The sequence below is a fragment of the Stylophora pistillata genome, chromosome 3 (assembly GCF_964205215.1).
Source record: "Stylophora pistillata chromosome 3, jaStyPist1.2, whole genome shotgun sequence".
Taxonomy (NCBI): domain Eukaryota; kingdom Metazoa; phylum Cnidaria; class Anthozoa; order Scleractinia; family Pocilloporidae; genus Stylophora; species Stylophora pistillata.
This window is the reverse complement of record NC_142521.1, coordinates 14,861,518-14,886,787: the sequence shown is the minus strand read 5'-3', so window position 1 is coordinate 14,886,787 and position 25,270 is coordinate 14,861,518. Positions and strand designations below refer to the sequence as shown.

Here is a 25,270-nt window from a genome sequence, read left to right as displayed (position 1 = left end):
GCGTGGAGTCACTCACGCACGCTTACGGATGGGAGAGAAGAGGGTAAGTATAAGTCAAAGTATGAAAATAAATTTGAAGATATCGTTAATTTATTTTCTCTTCAGGGCTATTGTGAATTCACTATTTCTGAAGCTATTTTCCTCATGCAAATATCATTTCACTAGTCCTCCAGTTCACGCTAATTAATATTGTTCACGAAGGCAAATATGATGTAAGCCTCCTGAAATTTGAAATTTGTAAAAATCTCGGAAATGGGCATACGTGTCACCTTTTTCTTGCCGATGGAGATCTGGCTACCAAGCTCGTTATTGCGAGGGGACCTGGAGACGAAAGTGTATGGTCACCTGACTATTCCATCACTTAAAGATCATTCAAAGAGGAAGCTGTGAACAACTAAAAATAGCTTTGGATTTAGTCCAGCCGTATTCATGAAAAATAGAGACATATATGCAAACAGAATCTCTTCTTTTAGCATGTGTACCTACCGATAATCTCTTATTTGATACAATGCAAAATCCTGGTCTTAAAACATTGTAAAATGGCCTGTTATGTATTCATTTAATCAATTTCTATCATCTCTATGCGGTTAGTTTATGAGTCAGAATATTCATTCAAATGCACGATAGCGTGACCATACAGCATTGAATTATAAGATCTTGGTTGGCATCAGATCATTTCAGTCTTCACAGTTCATTTTCGGTGGTTGTACTTCTGACTGAGTTCACTCTACTAGAATTAATTGGCTTCATATTTCATAGTTAGAGGACTCGGAGATTTTCTCAGGTAAGAGAAGGAGTTTATTCAAACCGGCAACGAAGTTTTTTTATGAGGAGATTGGAAAGCACTGTTCTAGTCGTGCAATTTGAAGGCTAATCATTTAAAACTTTGGACAAATTTTGTTTAATTCGACCCTGAGTCTCCGACCTGGCGGTCGGTGGTTTTGTTTATGATTAATTGTTCTTGATAAAGGAGTAGGCCGTTGAAATTTTTAGGCCCTTACAACCGAATCATGGAACAAACGCGAAGACCTACACGAGTGAGTAAGAGCAGTCGCAAACTAAACCTAAAGTAAATAATACCGCAAGAAAGACGAGCATCAACCTTTGTTGTCATGTGAATTTGCTTGTAACATTATTTCCAGTGAGGAAATTCTATTCATAGGAAAAAAAATAAGTGAAAGGCGGACTTCTGCGTAAACATCGCAAACGATGCAGTGAACTGGCAGGATCTCAAAGGAACGTTGTCTTTCGTAAAGGCTGCTCCACGCGCCGTATTATAGCTCTTTCATCTTAATTCGTACTAAAAGAAAATACCGGGATTTAGCGGACAACAGAGATGTGCTATAACATAATTAAAAATTTTTTTTTTTGATTTTTTTGTTCGATAATGTTCGTTTGCCGACGAGTGTCTCAAAGAAATCCTAAATACAATGCATTCCGAGTCAAATTATTTCTTGACTTTATGCTCTGGTCTTGGTTCATGCTAAGCTGTTAGCTTATCCTTGTGCTTATATGGGGGCAAGAATAAGCTTTTATATTCCAATTTTGTTATGATGCCAGGGTAGAATTTGTTAGTTTTTATTTCGAGGCCGCATTAGTTCCGAAAGACTAGAATTCAGCCATGTAAACAATTACTCCTCGCTGTGTCAATGGTATGTAAAGCTAGGTGAAGCTTTTTACGAAAAAGTGTTATAGTGTACATGTGCTTACATTGAAAGTTCCATTTTTTCTTAGAATTCTTGCCTGTAATCAATCACCGAGCTACATTTCTATGCGATAAAAACTCTTAATGATAATGAGAGCTACTAAGTTATAGTCACATGATTATTCAATGCTACTCAGGTGATTTTCAGTTTCAATTAAACAAAGAGAAAGCTTTGCTGAAGTCCAGTCTCCACTCTTCATGTCAATTCCCAGCGATTCATTTTTAACGAATTGCTTTTTAGATTTTATCCCATTCAGTTTGAAATTACTTTTTTCCTTCCTATCTGTTACTTCCGTCCATCTTAAATGAGTGTTTTTGTGGCGACATGTCTTCTTTTGCTTGTTCATCAGACCAACTCAGTGGATCACAAGACCTTGAATAATTTTGTGGGGCTACGGTACGGTTCTAGTGATGTGAATATTTTCAGATGGGTCGTTTTCCAAGCTGATAAAGGGACTCTTTAATTCATTAATACATTGGTGATCCCTCGCCAGATAAAAGCAATCTGTGATAAATAAGTGGCCCAGCTGATGTTCTGTTCGTTACTCTTAATGATGCCAATCATCTACCGTTGGATAATCTTGTGATTATCTAATAAAGTAGTTAGTGCCAAACCAATTGTTGTCTGTTATTAATGACCATATTTTTGTCCAATGTTCAAGAATAGGTGCCTCTTTCCTATGATTGCTCTACAACTGCCAGAGTTATTGATTAAACAGGTAAGAGAAAAATATGACCTACAGTGTGGTCGCCATGTACTTCCGCTTAACGTAAACAAAACATTTCACAAACCGTTGAAACAATAATCGTATTAGATGTAAGTTACGAATGCAAAAGTTACTCATATATAATGACAAGAAACACAAATTGAGCTTTCTGTGTTTTGAACCGTGATGCAAACTTTATTTCAGTAATAATGTGATGGTGTTGTCAGTTCACCATGGTAACCCCTCAAGGCTTAGCCGTTGCGAAGCTTTATCGCGGAATTTTACTTGCTCAATAACATTTCCTTTACTCTGAGCAAAAGCAGCTCCCTCGCTGTTTTCAGCGTTTACCCATGAAATCAGTTTGATTCACTTTACACGACTGTTACTCGACAATAGACCTTTGTAGCTATGTGGTCGCTTGGTTCGAAATAGGTAAACCAGAATTCAAAATGGCTGCTAATCATGTGCCGCATACGGCATATTATAGACAAAATTCCTTCTTCTCCTGCCGAAATGTTAATATTCACGGATAAATCAGCACTGAAATGACTAAAGTAATATAGAAATCGGTGGCAATCGAAATGGAGTCTTTAACTGAGGTTAAAGACAACCTCAAGCTGGAAAAACAAACTTGTGAGCACAATTTCAAGGTCGCAAAAATACATGGAAAGGACTAAAGGGAAGCAAATTTATTGCAAGAAGAACGTTTTGGCGATTTTGTGATTTGAGGTTAGAATGAAGATACATTTTGTCAAAAACAGTAAAGCTTTTTATATTTTGCGATAGCCTGCTTGCAGGCGGTAGTTTGTGTTCCGAGCGCGAGATTTCCCCTCCACCCTCCCCCTCGCCTTGCCACTCGCACCAGATCTCCCACCCGTCCAATATGGCGACCGAATATTCGCCCCGCTGAATCACTGAATTTACCCAAAACTGCAAGCAGGTTACTCGGTTAAGGCTGGGCATGGGTGTCAACATCCAATATTTCAATTCAACTTCAACTTGCATTAGAAAGGGAAGGATATGCCTGTCAGGAATCTTTCAACTATTGAGAACAATGAATAAGGGGGTAAGTTTCTAAAGAAACTGTGGTGTTGCATCATTGGGGGTAACAAGGAAATTTGGTTATATCAACTAAGTTGAAAATGTAACTTGGCCACTGTAAAGAGTTAAAAAGCTGAGGTTTCGAGCGTTAGCCCTTCGTCTGAGCGAATCAATGTACAGTCAACCTATATCATCACGAAGACTCCCAAGATAATATGAACAACTTCGTATTTACTTGAAATTTCACTTTTGCCTGTATCTTTTTCAAAGATGTAAACTTCCCGTGACTCAAAGTGAAATTCCAAGATTTTTCTTATGCCTGTAAGTAATTCATTTTGGTCTGAATTTTCCTGACCTGTAACGACCAGGCCTAACATTATCATGCCGGAAGCGTAACACCATTTCTTTTTGAAATAGCTTTTTGTTGAACATAAAAACAATGATGGTCACGCGCCTGCTTTCAATCTCTTAGTTTGGCCGTCTGCAAATATAAAATCCTCGTCTTCGAAATGTTCAGAGCTCACTTTGGTATCAGATGTCGCTCCAAAGTCTTTACTTTGATCGTTTTTTTCATTCTAAAAGGTAATATCTGTTTTAAAGGAAACTGCAAAAAAAAAAAAAAAAAAAAAATGACAGTTAGAAATCGAGACGAGAAAAACTATTTCCGGGTTTCCGATCACTTATTCATTCAGATTAAAACACAAATTTGTGCGACTAGATGTTGAAGGAAGATAGCATGGGTACTTAACCTCTAAAACTTTGAATCCTTAACGTATTTGTGAAAAGAAAAATCCGAATTAGTGGAAATATTGTTATTGACGCAACGAAATTGAACTATCCTCTACACTAGTTTTGACCATATCTTCGGGTTAGTCTAGATTATCACATTTTGTTGTTTTGTTACTTTAATTTTGAATAGATAACATTTTATGAGCCACTGCAACCCAAACTGAGACTGGTTCATATATTTACCTCAAATAACGCGAGGCAAATTCTATGCGTTTGATAGACTAACAAAGTTATCGCATGGAACCTTTTTGTGTCAGGGAGCATATACCATTGTTGGCATCGAGAAGGCAGAATATGGACTTACCAAGGAACTCCACTATCTTATTGAAAAATGTTACTGTTCTCGAAAGTAAAGACGTACAAGTACAAAACGGTGCAGTACTGACACCAAACAACATGAAAATGGCGCAAATAAAGAAGAATGAGGGGCATTATAAGGCTAAAGTCGTCTTTCAAAAAAGTATGAATGAAGAATCTGTAAGAAGGAAACTTGAAGAAACCTTTGACATCTTAAAAGGAAAAAGGTTACTATTACTTATTTTAAAAAATCAGATTTCTGGCTCAGCAACTAAAGCTGATCGCTTCTGTATTAAAAAAAACTGGTTTTAATTGGGCTCTCTGGGGGTTATCACTGTCTTAGTACGGACACTTCAGTGTCTTTACACAAGAATAGTTGGCTAAACCTCGGTACTGTTAATTTCCGCTCGGATTTATCTTTTTAAGTAAAAATATGGTAAGGATTGTTTATGCTCTTAGAAACTTTGTCCATTAAATTTACAAGTTATGTTCTTCCCGTTAGGGTATTGCTTCTCCTCCAGGGTGTGTGACCTATTTAGGGACGCTAAGGAGTTTTTATGTGGTCATTTCAATGAATGTTAACTAATTCAATTTTTTTTGCGTTTAATTGTAATGAAGGTTTTGGTGCGCAGCAAGGAAAACTCAGAATGAGGCAGAATTGGACTTCAATGGCGATCGCGGTATTTGGAATGGCAAAACCATCAATAGCAGACTAAGAGGTGGTTCGGCCCTGATAATAGTCATTGTTGAGGATGAGGTATTTCAGCAATGCGATTTTTGTCTTTAAGATTATTATTAGACAGGATAGAAAAAATAAATCAGACGTAATAATCATCAGTTTAGTGTGCCAAAAAACTGTAATTAGGGAAGAGGGAGGCTGATTATTTGATTTAACGGTGGGCGATTGACTTTGTCAACTCTGTTGAAAGTAAAACATTATCCTGTCAATCATGCTTCTGTCTTGTTACTGACCGCTCTTCGCTTGAGATACGTTTAGGCAACTTCAGGCGACCTAGTGTCTCAGTGTAAGCTTGTGGATAGATATAGTACCCTTCTAAGGAAGAAGACTATGCGTCAGCCATCAAAATACAACTTTAAGAGTAAAATTCATGATTTCCTCCTCCAGAGACTCGAAAAATATGACGATTCATGACATTGATTTGTCTACTTTAATACCACAACTGTAAGACTCCAGCTTGTTCTGTTTTCTTGCCGTATCTAAAATGTATTAATGTAGTTGTAATTTGTCTAGAATTTTGAATCTCTTGCTCGGTAAATCTTTTTACTTCATATTTTATAATATACGTATCAAACACTGCCCGCCTCGACTAGTCTTTGCTAACTGCGGGCAGTGCATATTTTTTGTAATATTGTAATATATCATTAATATATATCATTAAACTATCAAACTATATCATTAAACTATCATTAGAATGTCCTCCACCATAATCTTCTTGCTGCAGGGTGTTTTCTCTCAATATATCTAGATTCTCCTACTTGATTTACCAGAAAATGTTATAACAGCTATGGAAGAATCCTCATGGAGTGTTTGAAGTTAAGGGTCTTAAGGTCGGAAAAGAACACGTAGGATATCTCTGCTCTTGAGAATGATTCAAAGGAATTTTGTAGAATATCTCCCAAAATATTACTGCTTGTGTATTTATAGTTTTGTCACGCTTTTTAAACGTTCTTTGTATTATTGTTTTGTGTATTTCTCAACTGATGAATGCATCTCAGCTGCTGCAGCGATTGTCAAGAGACACATCGAATAATACAGGTAACTCTACAGTATAAAGTTCAGTTTAAAGTTTACGTTCGGATCAATTAAGGTATAACTCTTGGCTTGTACAACGGTGCCATATACATTTAGGCCTAAAAATCCATTAAAACTAAAACTGATTCTCTTTTTTCATAGAGGCCGATAAGGTTGCAGTCAACCAGTTAAATTTTGAGTTGCCTCTACCTTACCAACTGGTAAGGAGTTTTAATTACTACTAAAAAAGCTGGGCAGATTTTGATATTTAAAACAGAGTGATTAGCGGCGTTCACCCCGGGCAGTGTAACCTCATACGCAAGAAAATAGGAAACCCATAAAGCCAAGGGATCGCAACCGTCTGACCGTCGGTGTGTTTTTTATGACTTTGTTGCACCACTCATCCCCAACATATTACTGGTCCAGGTAAAAAGCAGATATGCTACGAAATACTCGAATCGTAAAAAAGTGTACATGAACGTCTAAAAAGCAATAAGTTAAAATTTCTATCACATGGGGTGAAATCCAGATGGAAATATGCCCTGACATGAGTTTCCACCATACTTTAAGCAATACGCAAATTGAAAAGACTCGTAATGTTAAACGAAATGTATTTAAACCTTAAGCGAAGTGATCGTCGACTATATTAATAATGAATAATGAAGGAAGCAAAATGCGGCTTTTTTCTTCAGGCCTTGGCTCAGTATGGTGTACCAAAAGTGATGACAGTAGCCACTCCTTTCGACAGTGGTAAGACAAGAAGTAAGTTTACTCATAATCACAAAAGACGTTTTCAAACATTGTCTCCTTTTGTTTCTACGAGAGAGATTTGTTTGAGTATATGTCAAAATTATTTTATCTCAGTAGGTGATTCAGCAGATTTTAGCCCTTTAGACTTCAACGATTTGTCCAATCTTAACCCCACGGATCCACTTGGTTTTAAAAGTGATCTGGGATTTGAGGTACTTAGAGAACTTTTGAACATTCTCCCGCGCCCACAAGGTATCGCTTAGTTAGTGAACAAAGGTTTGTGAAATATCACTGAATTTTTACCGAGTGACTGCTAAGTTTTCTAAATTTCATTATCATTAAATTCAGCATTTTTAGAGTATCTTTCCTTTCAAAAACCTGTCATAGTATGAGGGTGATGTGACACTATCTTCACTAACGTACTTTTGCATTATTTCTTTCTTAATTTTTGATATCCAGAATGGCGGAATGAATACACACAACTCCCAAGGTAATTTTTCCACTTTGAGCGGATGATATAAAAGAATTAGTGATTTCAGGGTTAAGTGTACTTCCCGCCACAAAGTATACTTATCCCTAATATTCGCTGTTAGGTAATAGAAGAATAAACTGATTGTTACAGAAAAGACATAAATTAGTTATATCAGTGAGTTTTTTAAGCTCAGGGAAGTTAAACACAATCTTAGAGGTACGGGCACTAGATTAGAATATTGTAAGTAGATTGTGGAAAAGACTTCCTGTTAAGATCAGAGAATCTAATTCAATGAGCACTTTTAAAGAATCATTATATAAGTATAATTTTTCATAGCTTCTATTTAAGGAAATTATCAGAACTAGTTAGAACTTCATAATACATGTAATTTAGTTAGATTGTCGAATTTTATAACTTTTAATTGTTACACTTATTATATATATATAAATATTTGTATCTTTTATAGTTATTTTTAAATATTTATTGCAATTATTATTATTATTACTGCGTGAAGGGTGGATGATTCAAAGACGTCTCACTAATTCTATTAAAATGAAAGGGCCTAATAAAGCTAAAGTGTTTGCTTATCTTGTCATGAGAGGCCAAATCAACGCTGCTCCGTGTTATCTTAGTGATGATAATGGAGGAGGAGTTCTTCCTCTAAATGATGACGTCATGAGGTAATTCAAGGAAAAGTACCCGGATGCACAGGAAGCCCGCCTAGGATCCCTACTCTTTGGACCCATTGAAGACATCCCATACATGATGTTTCGGGAAATTGATGGCGAAATGGTTCGAGACAATTGTCATCTATAGAATACGAGGCATCAGTCACTGTCACAAAACCCCTGATGACACGCATTGTGACTCAAGACCATCTACCTCCGGATGCGGTAGACACGCGCTCTGCAAAATTACATGCACAAGCTAAGAAAAATGAGCTCCTAAAAGAGACATAAGAGTCGGTCAAGAACAGCCTAACATCAAGACCTATGAGAGCGGTAGAGCTAGCATCGGAAAAGGGCGCTTCGAGCTGGCTAATTGTTATACCCATGAAAGATCTGGGCTACAATGTAAGCAAGCGAGAATTTAGAGACGCCACCAAGATTAGATATGTCTGGGAAATCTTCGATCTACAGAAGACCTGCGTATGCGGAGATTTCTTTGATGTTGACCATGCGATGATCTGCAGGAGGGGTCGTTTTGTGATTCCACGTCACAACGAGCTTCGAGATCTAGAAGCTGACCTGCTACGCATAGTATCTAGTGATGTCGAGGTGGAGCCGATTCTTCAGCAGATAACAAGGGAGACTTTGAATAGGGGTGCGAACAGAGCCCCCGACGCCCGTCTCGACATACACGCCCGAGGCTTAGTTTATTAGCTTCACCGACCGGCAGGGACACCGCAACAGCTTGCGCCAATTAATGCGGGCCCAGTAAGCCCATCCCACCCCAGGGGAGGACATCCATCACACAGTAATCTCGTGCGTGGGAAATTAACGTCTCCTACGCCTAACCCTGCAGGAGACGGGACCTCCATTTATTCGTCCCTATCCGAGAAGACTAGAATATCTAACCATTTCTTGATGTTATAGAAAGGTAGCAAATTCTTCTCAATTATTTTAAGACCTTGAGTGTTGGTCCGGCCGGGGCTCGAACCCCCGAGCTCCCGCACAACAGTCGAGCGCATCATCCATTGGGCTAACTGGACGGCGGTTCAAGAGGTTTCTGAGAGCGACAGAGATCTGCATTCTTTGATGTTCGGTTATGCCACCCAAATGCAGAATCCTACCGTGAAAAGACTCCCGAGCAAGTTTACAGGCAGCATGAGAGTGAGAAGAAACGTCATTATGCCAACAGGGTCATGGAGGTCGAATAAGGAACTTTTACGCCTTTAAAATTTAGTACAACAGGTGGAATGGGCACAGAATGTAAAATATACCATAAAAGTATAGATGAGTAAGTATCAAATAAGAAGGGAGAGAGCTATGCCAGCACCATGTCATGGATTAGAGCCAAGATGTCATTTGCGCTCATTCGTTCAGCTTTGCTATGCCTGAGAGGATCACGATCCATCAGAAGAACCCTCGATATCATAGACTTGGACTTCTCCCTCGACAACGCTACCGCTTGTCCAACGTAGTTTTGTGAATTTTACCAAGTTTTATCTATACTTTTTTTTTTGTTTCTACTTTTTTGTGAATTTAGTAAATTATTATGATTATATTTTAGGGCTAGTGTAATTTTATCTCTTGAACAATAAAGACGCATTTTTATTTTAGCATCGACAATAATAATGTTGATGATGATGAAAAGGATTAGATTGTAAATAGGATTTTAATTGAAATCGGAACTACTATTAGGTCGTTTTTACTTTTAACTTGTAAACAGCTATTTGTTTTGAGTGTTAATAAAGTTTGCTATTCAAATTATTATTATTATTATTATTAATTTTTTTTTGTTCTCTCACGTACACGTTTTAACGAGTTGTAAAACTAAGTGTTGACGTGGTTAAATAAAATATTGTATTGTATTGTAAGGCTTCGATCTTGAGGAATTCCTCCCTGACATGAGCCCTGGACCATTCATTGGATATGCTGAAACCGTTTCAAGAGATTTTCCATCGACTGAAGATGATAATGAAGAAAGTGAGGTAAATGGTAGAAACTAAGGTTTGAAAGTTAAGTTTTCAATTCAGTAGTATGAACTGACCAATCACACCTAAGATGAGAACAGGCGAGCAAACCTCACTGAACCCCTTACTTGTTACCGTACTTTGAGTTTTCTCACGAATAACGGTCTATCTATTTGAAATAGCTAGTATACACCCATCATTGTGTTTCCAAGAAAAGTCTTCTATATCAGCATTTGATCCTTTGATTATGTTTTGGTGAAAGTGAATGATAATCTTTCTTTTTCTTGTTTGTTTAAGTTGTCCGTGGCCCAGTATTGTGTACCGCAAGTGACGACAATGGCCAATTCTTTCGACAGTGGTAATACAGGAAGTAAGTTTACTCACAAAAGACATTTTCAAACATTATGTCTCCTTTTTTTTCCACACGAGAGATTTGTTTACGCATATGTTAAAATTATTTTATCTCAGTGGGTGATTCAGCAGATTTTAGCTCTTTAGACCGCAAGGATTACTCCAGTCTTCCTAGAGAATTGCCATCGCCATCTACTAAAGAAAATAATGAAGAAAGTGAGGTAAATATTTGAAAGTGATTTTTGAAAATTAAGTTTTTAGTTCAGTGGTATGATCACATGTCAATTTTTCCATAAAAAGTTTGGTCGGCTCGTTAGTTTGAGTGGTTTTCGTGATCTCATCATTTATGGAAAACCCTGTTAGAAACCCTGTCTAGGATTTGAACTGACCATGCAGCGCCCTGCACAAAGTTTTTGAAAGAGGACTAATGGATACCCCTGTCTTTAAAGATAATTCTCTTTCATTTTCTGAACAGCAACAACACAAAGTGCTCATAACCTCTGCTGATGCCTCGCAAAGTTCCGATAGCGCTTTGGGTTCGTCAGAAGGTGAGCAAGAACTGTGCTTGCATAAGCTCAATAACGATAGACGAAAAGAGTGACAAACAAAGCAAAGAAGTACGAAGCCCGGTAGCTTATATTGTTGTTTCTGACGTAGTTTTAAAATTGCGCCTGCATAGAATTTTCGTAAAGCAGTCAGCGCCAAATACGCTATGTATTTGGCGTCTCAATCATGTCTCAGGATCAAAGGCTGGACCGCGGAAATCATGTCACAATTAAGGATTAATTTCTAATGTAGTGTCGTACATGGAATTGTCATTATCCTCTCATTAACCTTTCTTTCAATGTTTCATTTTGTACAAGGCATAAGAATTAGACTTTAAAAGCTACCCATTTCCCTCCAAGGTAGGAACTTGATTCCTTATTTTGTCACAAACTTTAATCTTTGATATAATATGTTGAAATTTACAATTTACATGCAGTGGAGAGAATGTCGCAGGATTTACCCGTCGTCCGACATTTTCAACGACAAGGAGCTTATGCGCCAGAAATAGAGCCTAAACAGGGGCCTTTGCAGGTGAGCCAAAGTAGGCAAATTATTTTTATTACCCATCCAAATATGACAAGGATGGGGTTCATACCTGCGAGATAAAAGTGTATTCATTGATTAAGGGAGGATTGTCTTCTGTAACAAAAGTCCTCTCGTTTCATTTGAAAAGGGTGGTGAACCGTTTTACTTGGAATTGGAAAGAGATCTTCCACCTTCTGTAAAGTTTGTATGGGTGACATTTGGAAGCAAAGAAGTGAAAGCGTGGAAGACCTATGAAGAGGGTCTTGGTTCTGTTACTATGCATGGAAAGAAAATTCCCCGTAAGTAGTTTAATCACCTCTTTCCTGTGTCTCATCAGTTTTAGCTGTTTTAGTTGTCAGTTCCCTTGTTGCTTTAACATAGGCGGCGGAACCGGGGGGGACGGGGTGGGGGGCGCAGCCCCCCCTCACGTTTCGGTGTCGAAAATATCGCTAACGCAGCATGAACATATTCGATCTCGTGATTTTTTTTGCATATACTTATGTCAGCATCGCGCTTGACGAATTAATATTTTTAGTTCATTTTCCCAGCAATTACATCATCACATGATAATGATAATGATAATAATAATAATAATATTAATAATAATAGTATTGCTAATTACAATACAATCAATAAAAATCCAAGTCCATAACAAAGCAGTGGGGTAGACAAGAAGGGAACTGACGAACCACGCGTGCTAGTTAACCCATTATAAAAAGATTAACTTACTAACTAGCAACCTTAAGATAATAACAATAATAAAAACAGTATTAATAATTACAATAACATTTAAAAAAAATCTAAGTCCATAACAAGGCAGTGGGGTAGACTAGAAGGGAACTGACGAACCATGCGTGTTACTGAGTCAACCCGTTATAAAAAGACTAACTTACAAACTAGCAACCTTACCAACTAACTGCTGATTTTAGCCTAGGTGGTATGGGGCGCTCAGGGTCGAAGACCATATCTTTATAGAAGTTAGTGCATAATCTCTTAAAAGAGAAACACTAAAATTTGCAGTCCTCGGCTCATCTGGCAAATTGTTCCATAAATACGGAATCCTGTCAAAAAAACTGTTCCCTTAAAAAGTTCCGTTCTAACTCTATTAACTTTCAGTTTTATTACTAGCGTATGATCTCAATCTCTCATCTGAACAAAATGAAAGATACGAATCAAATGAAAAGTTAAAATGCCTACGCTTCAGTTTGTAAAAGGTTGTGAGGTCTTTAACTTCTCTGTGGCAATATGTTGTAAAACGGTTTTTTGCACAGCTCCGGCCTGCCGTTCGAGAAGCTTATCAAATGCAGCAATTAGGAAATTAAACATGATCTAATTTTGTCTGTGGGGACCCAATCGAATACCACACGGGAAGATTTTAGACTGTGCTAGAAAAAGGAAAGTGGGTCATAATCGGTCACAGACTCACGCGAAACTGTAAAGACTGCATAGACATTTCCTTTTCCCTACGAACAACGCAAAAGGCATTTTGGAAAATTTAAGTAAGGGTGTACGCATGCCTTGATAAAAGACAAGCTCCCCTCCCACGCGTTTCAAAACGCTTCACCGCCTCAGGGATATACCCAAAAAATGACTTATTTTTTCAATCCACAATTTAGCTGGGTACAAACCGGGACCTGTCACAGTAACGATTGTGACACCTGATGGTTACAGCTTAGGGGAGACGATATTTACATACACAGACCAACACAAAGAAGCAATGAAAGAAATCGTTTCAAGTAAAAGGAAGTTGGCTGAGTTCTTTCAAGAAGCCTCAAAGCATTTTAAAAGTGACGTCAGTGAAGAAAATGTCCCGCAACAGCAGTCTGGTACAAATGTTCTCGCTTTTTTCAAAGAGCTGGAAATATTTTGCGGTGTTGGCTTCTCAAAAATGGAATGATTTAAGAGTATTCTTCTTTCCTAGGTAATTCAAATGAAGATGCCTCTTTGGAACCTGTAGATGTTTTACGGCCTTTGGTTTACACAGCTGCACAAATTGGTAAAGAAGAACTTCTTCGCTCTATCTTCACCTCATCGGCTGGGAGGGTAATCTTTGAATCATACAGAAAAGAATCTGTTTTACCAGAAGATGTTGCAGAGGCTCATGACCACAAAGAGGTGGCAAATTATCTCAGAGAAATAACCAAAAGGTAGCTCACTTTTTGAAAAAAATTTAAAGGGAAAGGGCGATAAATACGAATTTCTTAAATAAGGAAAATGTTTGCTTTAAACTGAAGTAAAAATATGAAACCAAATAAATTCTTCATCGCAAAAAAAAAAATATATATAATTCATACCGTAATTGTCACGTACAATTTTCTCTTTTCTTGACAGATTTTCTGAAAATGATGAACCAACCTCTCTAGGATTGATTGATACTGATTGGAACGAACTTGTTAGAGCTGTCGAGGAAGGCACAACATGTTCTGGTAACAGACATTATTTTAATTGTTGCATCTCATGTTTAAGTCCGTAGTGTAACTCCAGTCACTTCTAGAACAAGCTGAAATTAATACACGTTAGAACAGGACAACTAGATATACATACTAGATATTCCTCAGTTTGTTTGCCACAATTCATTGGTTCTCTATTTTTTAATGACAGAAAATTCTGATGTAATACGTTTGAAAAAAGTGCCGAAAGATTACCACATCTCAGAGGAGGAGTATTTTGGAGATGCTGAAAAATCTGGAGATTCAGAGGAGGAAAGCGCTGATCGTGTTCCTTTGGGACCAGATACCGTTGAAGGTAGAACTCCTAATTTTTTTGTAAGTCACTTGCATCCGGCTCGTGATTTATAAACTTTTCTCGTGTTCTCCCAACGTCCTGCGGGTGGAATTACGCCGGTAAACCGATGGAAAGTGCGATCTGTTGTTTTTACAAGTAAGAAAGGGTTTGCCTGTGCAGTAAAGATATAGGATTTATGAACATATTGTTTGTAACCTCTCCTTAACTACGTAATTGGCCGTTATGATGTTTGGTAAAGGCATCATGTGACTACGGAAAGAAAAACTCTTAAAGTTACCACAGATGGAAATTTAGCATACAAAAATGATAAGATGTAGAACTCTTTCGCAGTTGATAAGTAAAGCCTTGCCACCATTCCCTTCTGAAGGATAGGCTTTTTTTCTTGGAAGTCTGTGCTTTACTGCATACCAGAACGAGTCTACAAGAGAATTTTTGTGATTTAATTCAACCACGTCACTGGAAAGCTTGCTTGCCATAGAAAAACTGTTCATAATTTCGCAAATCTTCGCCACCGTTAACGGTGAGCGATATCGATAAAAACATGCGCACATGTTTCGATTGATCTTCAATGCGCTATTTTCATTCGTTATATCTCTAACTTCTTTAAAAAAAAATCGCTTGGTTGATATAAAAATTTTGTATAGTTTTCAGTTGAATATCATTTACCAATTCGTAAATTTTTAACAGGAAGAGTTAGATTTTTCTTTTTTTTGAAAAGCAAGTATAGCTCTTCACCTGCAAGATATACAGAGTTCGTTTTTATCTTTATAGGTCTTTTGTCATCGAGAAAGGAGAAATCAGAAGTAAGTGATTCAGACCAGGTAAATGAATGACAATGTAATGGGATAAATATATAAACCTCTCTTTGAATCTTTTCTGTATGGTTGAGTGCGATCCTCAGTATCTGGATACCAAGCTGATAATAGCAATTAAGCTTTCACTTTCGGGTTAAACGATCCTTTAGAGGGTTTTCCCAACATTTAGTCGATTGTTTACAAAAAAATGCTTCCGTGAACTTTGCAAAGGATCTGCCAATAAAAGAAGTCATTAGGTTGAGAATTTTCAAAAATTTTATTTGTCCCCCCTAATATCAAATGGAAAACAGTACAAATGAAATATGCCAAAAGAGGAAATAAATTGTATGAGAAGGTATTTTCTCTAGCTTTTATCAGAAGTATAGGTAATTTGGAGTGGATTTATATTTACAAATAAACAGTGAAACCAATTGCAGGCGAGAATCCAGAAGCTAGAAAAAGAAAAGCAGACTTTGAAGCAAAAAGTTCAACAAACTTTAAAAGAGGTTAGTTAATAATACAAAGCCTTTTGCTATCGGGAGTTGGAACTGAAAGCCATTTTCATTGATTTAGATCTTTTTCCTTCTTTCCTTTCCTAACATGTGATTCTTTGTCAAAGGACAGAGACTCAATCCATAACTTTCTCTTTTGATTGAAACAAAAAAAAAGTATTGTTTCTTTTGTTCCCTTCGATAAAACAGAGCCAGATATTAAGGACAATAATTCTCGAACTGGAAAAGGAACTGTTCACAATAAAACAGAGACTTCACGACTCTTCTGAAAAGGTTGGTAATCGTAGGATAATCAACATGGTAACGTAACATCTTTTGTCAAAGGTCGACGGAAACTTTCGATTTCATTTCCCTGTAACAATTGGTCAATGCGTCAAAAATTTCCATATAACACAGTTTGAATTAGTGATACCCAGAATTTTGAAATTGAAAGGGAACGGTTAGCTAATATGAAAGACTGAAGACAATGAAGTACAAGTTAGGAGACTCCATGGAAAGAATGAATATTGTTTGACCGAAATTGGAGAAAAAGCAAGACAAGAAACGATAGACAAGGATTGAAAAATACAAGTTTTGAAAATTTTCTTTAGGCTTAATCACACACTTTTGAATAATGCGCGGTGCCGTTCCACCGTCATTACATTCTCCTTTTCTTAATAGGTGTGTTAGTGATGAGAAAAAATGTAAGCATCTGTGGATAGCGGCGTGTCTTGTTACGAGTTTGGGCCCGGCCAAATAGATACGTTTTTACCGAGACCATTTCTCGCTTTTATGAATTACGACTCACCTTTCTTCTTTTTCTTCTGATGACGAAGAAAGTTCTGTTAACTTTAATAGGATTTGGAGAATTTCGATATTTCATGTGGAGAGGATGATTCAGAAGATGCCAGAAATTATCTTGAACCAGAACGAGCAAACACAGAGAGTGAAATCTCTAAAAGGCTGCAAGACCTCAACGAGGACCTTTATAGAAAAGTAACGTCTACATTACAAGTACCAGAAATAAAAGAACACAAACTGAAAGTTTCTGTCACGATAGACGTTTTAACAAGACTTAGTATAGCTTTACAAAAGCTATACAACTCTGTTCTCTCCTGTGTGGCTGAGACTTGCAAATGCATTGAGGAGGTCAGACGAAAATTTTATGATTTGGTATATCACGGTCTCAGAGCTGAACACGTTTATTTGGTACATCGAGTTGAGGATTTGGCGACGGCACAAGAAAGGATAACCGAAGAAGAAAAAAAGGATTTTGTTGAACTCCAACAATTTCAGACCAACCGACAGAAACAGGTTGACAGGTTGGAAAATCTGAGGAGAATTCTGTTCTCAATGGTAAGGCTACTCGTTATTCATTGCAAAAAAGAGCTTTTGAATTTGTATTGATACACCCGGAGGCATTTTTGAAAAAAAAGTACCAAGTACTTTAAAAATGATTCGAACCTAGGATTTTTGGATATGTACTGCTTTGTTTCTTGACGAAAGGATCTATTTGATTTCTATGGTATAAATAACAGAATCGAATAGTATTTAATACTGATAATTCAAAAGCTTCATTTTCTGTTTTAGAACAGACCAAAGAGTAGGTTGTAGAGAGCCTTTAGCAAAAAGATTTTAACATCGGAAAAAACTAACAAATCCATAACTCAAACAAAACGAACAATAAAAAACCAAGGAACAAAAGGTAATTAAAAATTAATTTTCATGTCTAAATGGACAGAACCCTGAAGGTGCTCCTCGTTATACCCACTCTGATCCAATTGTGGCGACTGGAAAGAGATGTCATTGTGAAAAGGTAAATAATAAGCTAACTACTTGAAAAAGGACAGTTTAAATAAAGCTCTCTTAATTTGCCCGCTTATTTCCATCTTCTTTGTTTAATCAGAGAAAACTTCTGTTCGTTCCTCATCGCATAGAAAAAAATCATCCAATAGATAAGACAAGACCCTCTTCCAGCCACACCTTTGAGACCTCTGGGTATTAGTATCACTTGTCTGAAACCAAACTTCTTCCAACGACAAGATTGCATATTGCTACGCAACTTGAAGCATTCAAATTTGTCTTTTCTTGAAAAATTTTCAACCTCTTTAGGTTTTGATAATAAAAATTAACGGTAAAAAACTACGACGTTTCGAGGTCTGCATGACCTCATTATCAAGTAAAATGACGAACACATTACAATGACGAACACATTATAAACATCTCATCGTACCGACTGTCATTCTTTGAAAAGTTAGTTCTCTGCCGTGGTTTGAAATTCTCCATCGCTCAACCTGTGCCAGCTCGTGATGTAAAAGCCAGCTTTGAAAAAGCTTACTGGCGACTTGTAACCACATTACCGGAGGACCAAAAAGAATTAGCCGCCGCGACTCTCCGCTCGATTGCCCTGAATTATATTCAAAGGAGAGGCCCAAGACCACCCAAAGCACTGCAACAAGCCATAAATCAGCTTAGACGAAGGGAAGACATTGTCATTACAAAACCCGACAAAGGATCTGGCGTAGTAGTAATGGACAAGACAGAGTACATCCGTCTACTAAGTGATGCTTCCATCAAAGACACAACGAAGTTCACCCCTATCAACACAGAAAGACCAAAAACACGCGGCCGGCCTCCTAAACACTACCATCCCCTACTACAAAAAGAAAAACAGCTGGAGTCCGTCGTCAGAAAAATCCTGCCAAAGCCGATTGCTGACACAGTTTGTCGCAAAGGTTCCCGGCTTGCTCACCTTTATGGTCTTCCAAAGACTCACAAACAGCAACTATCAATGCGACCGATACTATCATCGACTGGGACCTACAACTTCGCCCTGGCCAAGTGGCTTGAAGAGAAGCTCAAGCCCCTTTCATTAAATCAGCACACTATCTGCGATATCTTCTCCTTCGCCGAAGTGATAAGGGAAACACCACTCAACCCGAATGACATTCTCGTGTCGTATGACGTATGTGCTTTATTTACCAACGTGCCACTCGACGAGACTATTGAGATCATCGCTGAAAAAGCCTTTAAAAACAACTGGTTTAATGAAACGCATGGTCTCAACCTCACAAAGACAGGTCTTACCGAACTTTTAAGAATAGCAACCAAAGATCAGCTATTTCAGTTCGACGGTCAACTTTACGAGCAGGTGGACGGTGTGGCCATGGGCTCGCCCCTGGGACCCCTTATGGCAAACGTTTTCCTGTGCTCCATTGAAGAACAACTGGATCGCAACAACAAGTTACCAAGTTTCTACAAAAGGTACGTCGACGACACATTAGCCACGATGCCAAATATTCAAGCCGCAACAGCCTTCCTTTCAACATTGAACGAATACCATCCTGCCATACAGTTCACAATGGAAATTGCTGAAAACAACAAGCTTCCATTCCTCGGTATGATGATTGAGAAAAACGGTTGCCACCTGACAACAAGCGTATATCATAAACCAACTGATACAGGACTGCTCTTACATTACCAGAGCCATGTCGATCAGCGTTACAAAAGATCTCTGCTGAATACAATGCTGAACCGAGCTTACCGCCTGTCATCAACGAAAGAATCTTTTACGAAGGAGTGCCAGCATCTCAAGCGGATGTTTACTAAGCTTAAGTACCCAGTGAAACTCATCAACTCAGCTATCGCCTGGTACACGAGTTCTACGATCAAAAGCCGTCACGAAACCCCAACTGAACTTGACGCGGCTACACAAAAACCTGTCAGAATAACTTTACCATTTAAAGACCAAAAATCGGCCGACACAGTAAGACATCAGCTGAAAGATCTTGGCCGGAAAATCGGAACTGACCTACAACCAGTTTTCACGAGTCGTAAGATCGAGGGAAAGCTCTAGATACAAGAAGAGAAGCCCGCTTTAATTAACCACCAATGCGTTGTTTACACTTTTAAATGTGATTCGTGCGATGCGGATTATATCGGTTATACCACACGCCATCTTCATCAACGCATAGAAGAACATAAAGCCTCTGTCATTGGCAAGCATCTGAAAGAAGCCCACAGTGTAGCGTCCACTAGCCTAGAGGAAATGTTTTCCGTTCTCAAGAAATGCCGCGGAAAAATGGACTGCCTAATTCACGAAATGCTATTCATTCGCGAACAAAAACCAAAGCTAAACACGCAGTCTGACTCAATACGTGCAAAAGTATTTATTTAAACATATACTGCACGATCTGACATGCTAAACACCAATAACAATGTACGCTCATTATTCTAATGAAGTTATCACATTTTATTTGTATATAATCTCTGAGCTACAATTTTACATCAGTTTTAACATTTTACTTGATAATGAGGTCATGCAGACTTCGAAACGTCGTAGTTTTTTACCGTTAATTTTTATTATCAAATGTATTTCTAAACATTCTCTTTAGGTTTTAGTAGAAAAAAAAAACTGTGTTTTCGGAGTCGAAGTTCGGATCCTTTTATAAAAAATTCACGGATCCGCTTCTGTTAACAAGTAGTTTTGGCAGCCCTGAAGACATGACGATATTCATTCTTAACGAAATACGTGTTTGCTCTGCTACATAGGACTTAAGACTAGCACTCACAGTCCCAGACCATGCCAATTCCAAGCAGGTCTTGCCAAGAATGAAGAACACCAGTTCAGTAACAGAAACAACGAGCAAAGTGCGTTTCACAAAGGTAGGTCCCATGAAATTGAAATTGAAAGGGAACGGTTAGCTAATATGAAAGACTGAATACAATGAAGTACAAGTTAGGAGACTCCATGGAAAGAATGAATATTGTTTGACCGAAATTGGAGAAAAAGCAAGACAAGAAACGATAGACAAGGATTGAAATATATTTGTTTTGAAAATTTTCTTTAGGCTTAATCACACACTTTTGAATAATGCGCGGTGCCGTTCCACCGTCAGTACATTCTCCTTTTCTTAATAGGTGTCTTAGTGATGAGAAAAAATGTAAGCATCTGTGGATAGCGGCGTGTCTTGTTACGAGTTTGAGCCCGGCCAAATAGATACGTTTTTACCGAGACCATTTCTCGCTTTTATGAATTACAACTCACCTTTCTTCTTTTTCTTCTGATGACGAAGAAAGTTCTGTTAACTTTAATAGGATTTGGAGAATTTCGATATTTCATGTGGAGAGGATGATTCAGAAGATGCCAGAAATTATCTTGAACCGGAACGAGCAAACACAGAGAGTGAAATCTTTAAAATGCTGCAAGACCTCAACAAGGACCTTTATAGAAATGTAACGTCTCTATTAGAAGTACCAGAAGTAAAAGAAGACAAACTGAAAGTTCCTGTCACGATAGACCTTTTAAGAAGAGTTAGTATAGCTTTACAAAAGCTATACAGCTCTGTTCTCTCCTGTGTGGCTGAGACTTGCAAATGCGGTCCGGAGGTCAGACGAAAATTTTATGATTTGGTATATCATGGTCTCAGAGCTGAACACGGTGATCTGGTACATCGAGTTGAGGATTTGGCGAAGGCAGAAGAAAGGATGACCGAAGAAGAAGAAAAGGATTTTGTTGAACTCCAACAATTTCAGACCAACCGACAGAGACAGGTTGACAGGTTGGAAAATCTGTGCAGAAATCTGTTCTCAACGGTAAGGCTACTCGTTATCCATTGCAAAAAAAGAGCTTTTGAATTTGTATTGATACACCTGGAGGCATTTTTGAAAAAAAAGTACCAAGTACTTTAAAAATGATTCGAACCTAGGATTTTTGGATATGTACTGCTTTGTTTCTTGACGAAAGGATCTATTTGATTTCTATGGTATAAATAACAGAATCGAATAGTATTTAATACTGATAATTCAAAAGCTTCATTTTCTGTTTCAGAACAGACCAAAGAGTAGGTTGTAGAGAGCCTTTAGCAAAAAGATTTTAACATCGGAAAAAACTAACAAATCCATAACTCAAACAAAACGAACAATAAAAAACCAAGGAACAAAAGGTAATTAAAAATTAATTTTCATGTCTAAATGGACAGAACCCTGAAGGTGCTCCTCGTTATACCCACTCCGATCCAATTGTGGCGACTGGAAAGACATGTCATTGTGAAAAGGTAAATAATAAGCTAACTACTTGAAAAAGGACAGTTTAAATAAAGCTATCTTAATTTGCCCGCTTATTTCCATCTTCTTTGTTTAATCAGAGAAAACTTCTGTTCGTTCCTCATCGCATAGAAAAAAATCATCCAATAGATAAGACAAGACCCTCTTCCAGCCACACCTTTGAGACCTCTGGGTATTAGTATCACTTGTCTGAAACCAAACTTCTTCCAACGACAAGATTGCATATTGCTACGCAACTTGAAGCATTCAAATTTGTCTTTTCTTGAAAAATTTTCAACCTCTTTAGGTTTTAGTAGAAAAAAAAACTGTGTTTTCGGAGTCGAAGTTCGGATCCTTTTATAAAAAATTCACGGATCCGCTTCTGTTAACAAGTAGGTTTGGCAGCCCTGAAGACATGACGATATTCATTCTTAACGAAATACGTGTTTGCTCTGCTACATAGGAGTTAAGACTAGCACCCACAGCCCCAGAACATGCCAATTCCAAGCAGGTCTTGCCAAGAATGAAGAACACCAGTTCAGTAACAGAAACAACGAGCAAAGTGCGTTTCACAAAGGTAGGTCCCATAAAATATTAAATTAATTCTCTAATAGCTCAGTTAGAAGACCGGTCGGTCTCACCCTTTCACATACATCTCTGCATCTGGGAGTGCGAATGTGTAATTTTTTTCTTAGAAACTTATCGCAAATTTTGGAAAATTGCTGGTGACAGATCAATTTATAATCGACATACTATGACTAACTTTGTAATTCAGAAACCGGGATAAATTATGGCAAAAGACTTTTCATTTTGTCTCTTGTTTGTTGGGTTTTAATAAAAACGAGCCGAATAAGCTTCCATGAACTGGCAATTCTGTCGAATGAACATATATACTAATTAATGGAAATCACAAAGTTATGGAGTGAGAAATAGTAAGAAAAAAGAACTAAATTAACTGAACACCTATTCCTTTTTTTTTTTCCTGAACCAGTCCCGTTTACTGATCACACTGCTCCTCTGCATTATTTACCATGTAAATTATTCTTCCCTTGCAGTTCAAAAAGACCACGATGAATAGGATTTTCAGAAAAAGAGAAAGAAAAGAAAACAGCTGTTGCCTCGTGTCCTATTCATCAAAGAATCACAGGGATTCTTGACTGCCTTTAGGGGAGCTAGTTGAATCCCATATAACACTAGGCGACTAGTTGACGAAAATGTAGCAAACGCATACAGTCACATTGTAACAGTTAGCTGGTTAGTGGCACTTAGTTTCGAAAGGAGTTGGAATGGCGTTATAGCTGAATCGGATATGAGCTCGACGATGATATGGTTCTATATTTTTTGATTACCTACCTATGTCCCTACAACTAGGATAAAATGCATAATTCTGTGTGTGCCAATTGGAGACTATTGAACACAGCGGCAAAAGGAGTGGGAGTGAGTGAAGCAAAATGGTGGTTTTTTAAAATTCCCATTGTTTCTATTTCGTGGGGATACGCCCAAACCAAAACAGCTTGAGAGATTTATAGAAGTCAATACTAGCATAAGTACTCCATTCCTCAAGGAGGGCGTCTCTGGGTACATTCGGCCGTGCAACATGCACTGTACTCTAAGACATTGTAAACATTAAGCACTATATAGGAAATGGCAAGTAAAGCCCTGTAATCAAGATTCTTTTTCTTTTTCGTGTTTCAGTGCGATCTAAGAACAATTTATGCCACGATATCGCAGGAGTTGCTAAAGTACTTGGTCTACATGTGTAATTTGAAGCTGCACCTATAGAACGACTGAATTGTTTTTCCAGTGCACATTGCTTTTGCTTCTTGCGATCTTGCAAGGCTGAAGGGGAAGCAAACACTTACTTTGCTTGTGAGGTTGGCCCGCAAGGGGTTCTTCAAGGGGTTGGCCCGCAGAAATATCCGTTATCTTAAATGCGCAAAGAACACAAAAAAATCACCATTTTATAACAACATTACTGCAAGTGATTACCAAAGCATTTTTTTTTTTAACGAAATGAGTTTACTAGTACACAATAAATAATATCAGTTTCATTTTAGTTGGTGTCGGTTCTTAACTGGTCAAGGAATCAGCAGTTATTTCATGGCTGTGATGTTCCTAGAGACCACTCAGCTTCTTCTTGAGCACAGATTGTCCACTCAAAATTTACTTTTGGTGTGCCCAGTCCTCTAGATGACGAACGACTCAGTATCACGGTAACTTTCCTCCTTAAGAAGTTACAGAATTAAAAATAAGCTGACCGAGCTTGAGAAAAATCAATCTTAGAGACCAATGAAGTCATGACTCTGGCAAGGTTCCCTTCAAATAAAAATAATAAAAAAACAACAAAAACAGAAATATGATGATTATGCTAACAGTACTACTTTTGCTAAGAGAGCCAAAACTATTCTTGTTTTTCCAACTAGTGCCAAAACTATGCAAGCACAATCTATAATGGCCTATTTTTAACCCTCACCTGACGCTTGCCCTCACGCCTGATAAAAGCACAGAAAAAATTACGCTTTTCTATCATCTGATACTCTAATACATCTAAATATTGACGACTTTCCAAAATAAGATTGAGATCAGGGAAGAAGTTATCAGTGAAAAAAAATGTGAATCGGGAATTTGATATTTTTGGCCAGCGCTTCAGGTTGAAAACTGCGAATGAGTTGAGCCAAGGCAGTGAATATCATGGATCCATTAGAAGTTTTAACACAATACATCGAGTTAGAAATTAAAATACGTGCTAGGTCTGATGGAGGAGGGGGGGGGGAGAAAGAGGCGGGGGAACGGGGGAATCTGTAGCACCCGGTCCCTCATCCATCCTTGATCCGCCATTTTTCATACCAGGCCGTTCTCGGTCAAACGAGCGAAATTGCGCAACACGTACAGCATAGCACAGACTAATCAAAAATCAACAGACCCGAATTGAGCAATAGCAGGATTGATAAAGGTCGGTTTTTATCAAATTCGACGTGAATTCGTTGAGAGGAGAAACTCGATACTGATGAAGCGAAATCGATGCGACCCGTATAACACTCTGGATTTAAAGGGTTCACATTACGTACTCAATAATAAATATATCTTATCAGACGTCTTGTTGTGTAGTATCGCTGAGTATTTTTACGAGTTGTGTCGTATTTTGACGAGTCCGTAGGGCAAGTCAAAATACAAATAACGAGTCATTTACTGACTAGTTATTTATAATCCAACTCGCCAAATTGTTATTTCAGTGCGGGCGAATTTCGCGGATATTTATTTACGAGGAGTGCGTTACAGAAGTATGCGAAGCGATATGGAATTGGCGCGTTGTCGTGTTGCTTTTTCTATTTTTTCAATAAATGAAGAAATCTCCTGGTTGTCTAACTGTATTTCTTCGTTCGATTCATCTAGTAAACTTGGATCTATGTTTCCCAGCCATTCCGACTCTTCGTCGTCAGAAATATGACTCAAATTGTCCGCAATTTTTTTTTTCGTAACTTCGATCCAGTTCTTTGCTTGCGCTCTGCGAGAAAACTTGTCTAACTAGTTCTCTGGAGTACAAATACCTCGTGATGTTTGTACTCGTCTATGGCGTTATTTGTACTCCGTATACTGAGTGTAGTTGAATAATAATACCATGTA

General features: G+C 37.9%; 2 protein-coding genes across 10 annotated transcripts; both read left to right on the top strand.

Moving 5' to 3' along the window:
* The first annotated feature begins 632 nt into the window (after nt 1-632).
* On the top strand, nt 633-23,702 carry LOC111331832 (uncharacterized). Of its 9 annotated transcripts, none has more exons than XM_088752284.1 (30): nt 634-784; nt 2,056-2,102; nt 2,373-2,424; nt 4,500-4,766; nt 5,158-5,296; nt 6,277-6,316; nt 6,455-6,513; nt 6,985-7,054; nt 7,157-7,254; nt 7,502-7,532; nt 10,055-10,167; nt 10,447-10,519; nt 10,618-10,721; nt 10,976-11,048; nt 11,483-11,577; nt 11,720-11,870; nt 13,188-13,397; nt 13,493-13,718; nt 13,903-13,997; nt 14,173-14,316; nt 15,088-15,119; nt 15,548-15,616; nt 15,812-15,895; nt 16,460-16,957; nt 17,343-17,417; nt 20,153-20,266; nt 20,699-21,196; nt 21,583-21,657; nt 22,110-22,223; nt 22,702-23,702. In XM_088752284.1, exons 4-30 carry the CDS (start codon nt 4,537-4,539, stop codon nt 22,801-22,803), a joined length of 3,612 nt encoding a protein of 1,203 aa, XP_088608410.1. In that variant the 5' UTR covers nt 634-784; nt 2,056-2,102; nt 2,373-2,424; nt 4,500-4,536; the 3' UTR covers nt 22,804-23,702. The 9 variants fall into 9 exon arrangements, with proteins under 9 accessions (XP_088608411.1, XP_088608410.1, XP_088608405.1 ...); XM_088752279.1 differs by having other exon boundaries at nt 15,088-15,137; XM_088752280.1 differs by having other exon boundaries at nt 2,368-2,424; nt 15,088-15,137.
* LOC148734676 (uncharacterized) lies at nt 17,770-19,993 on the top strand. Its single transcript, XM_088752292.1, has one exon. The coding sequence runs from the start codon at nt 18,132-18,134 to the stop codon at nt 19,455-19,457; it is 1,326 nt and encodes a 441-aa protein (XP_088608418.1). The 5' UTR covers nt 17,770-18,131; the 3' UTR covers nt 19,458-19,993.
* Nucleotides 23,703-25,270: the final 1,568 nt, after the last annotated feature.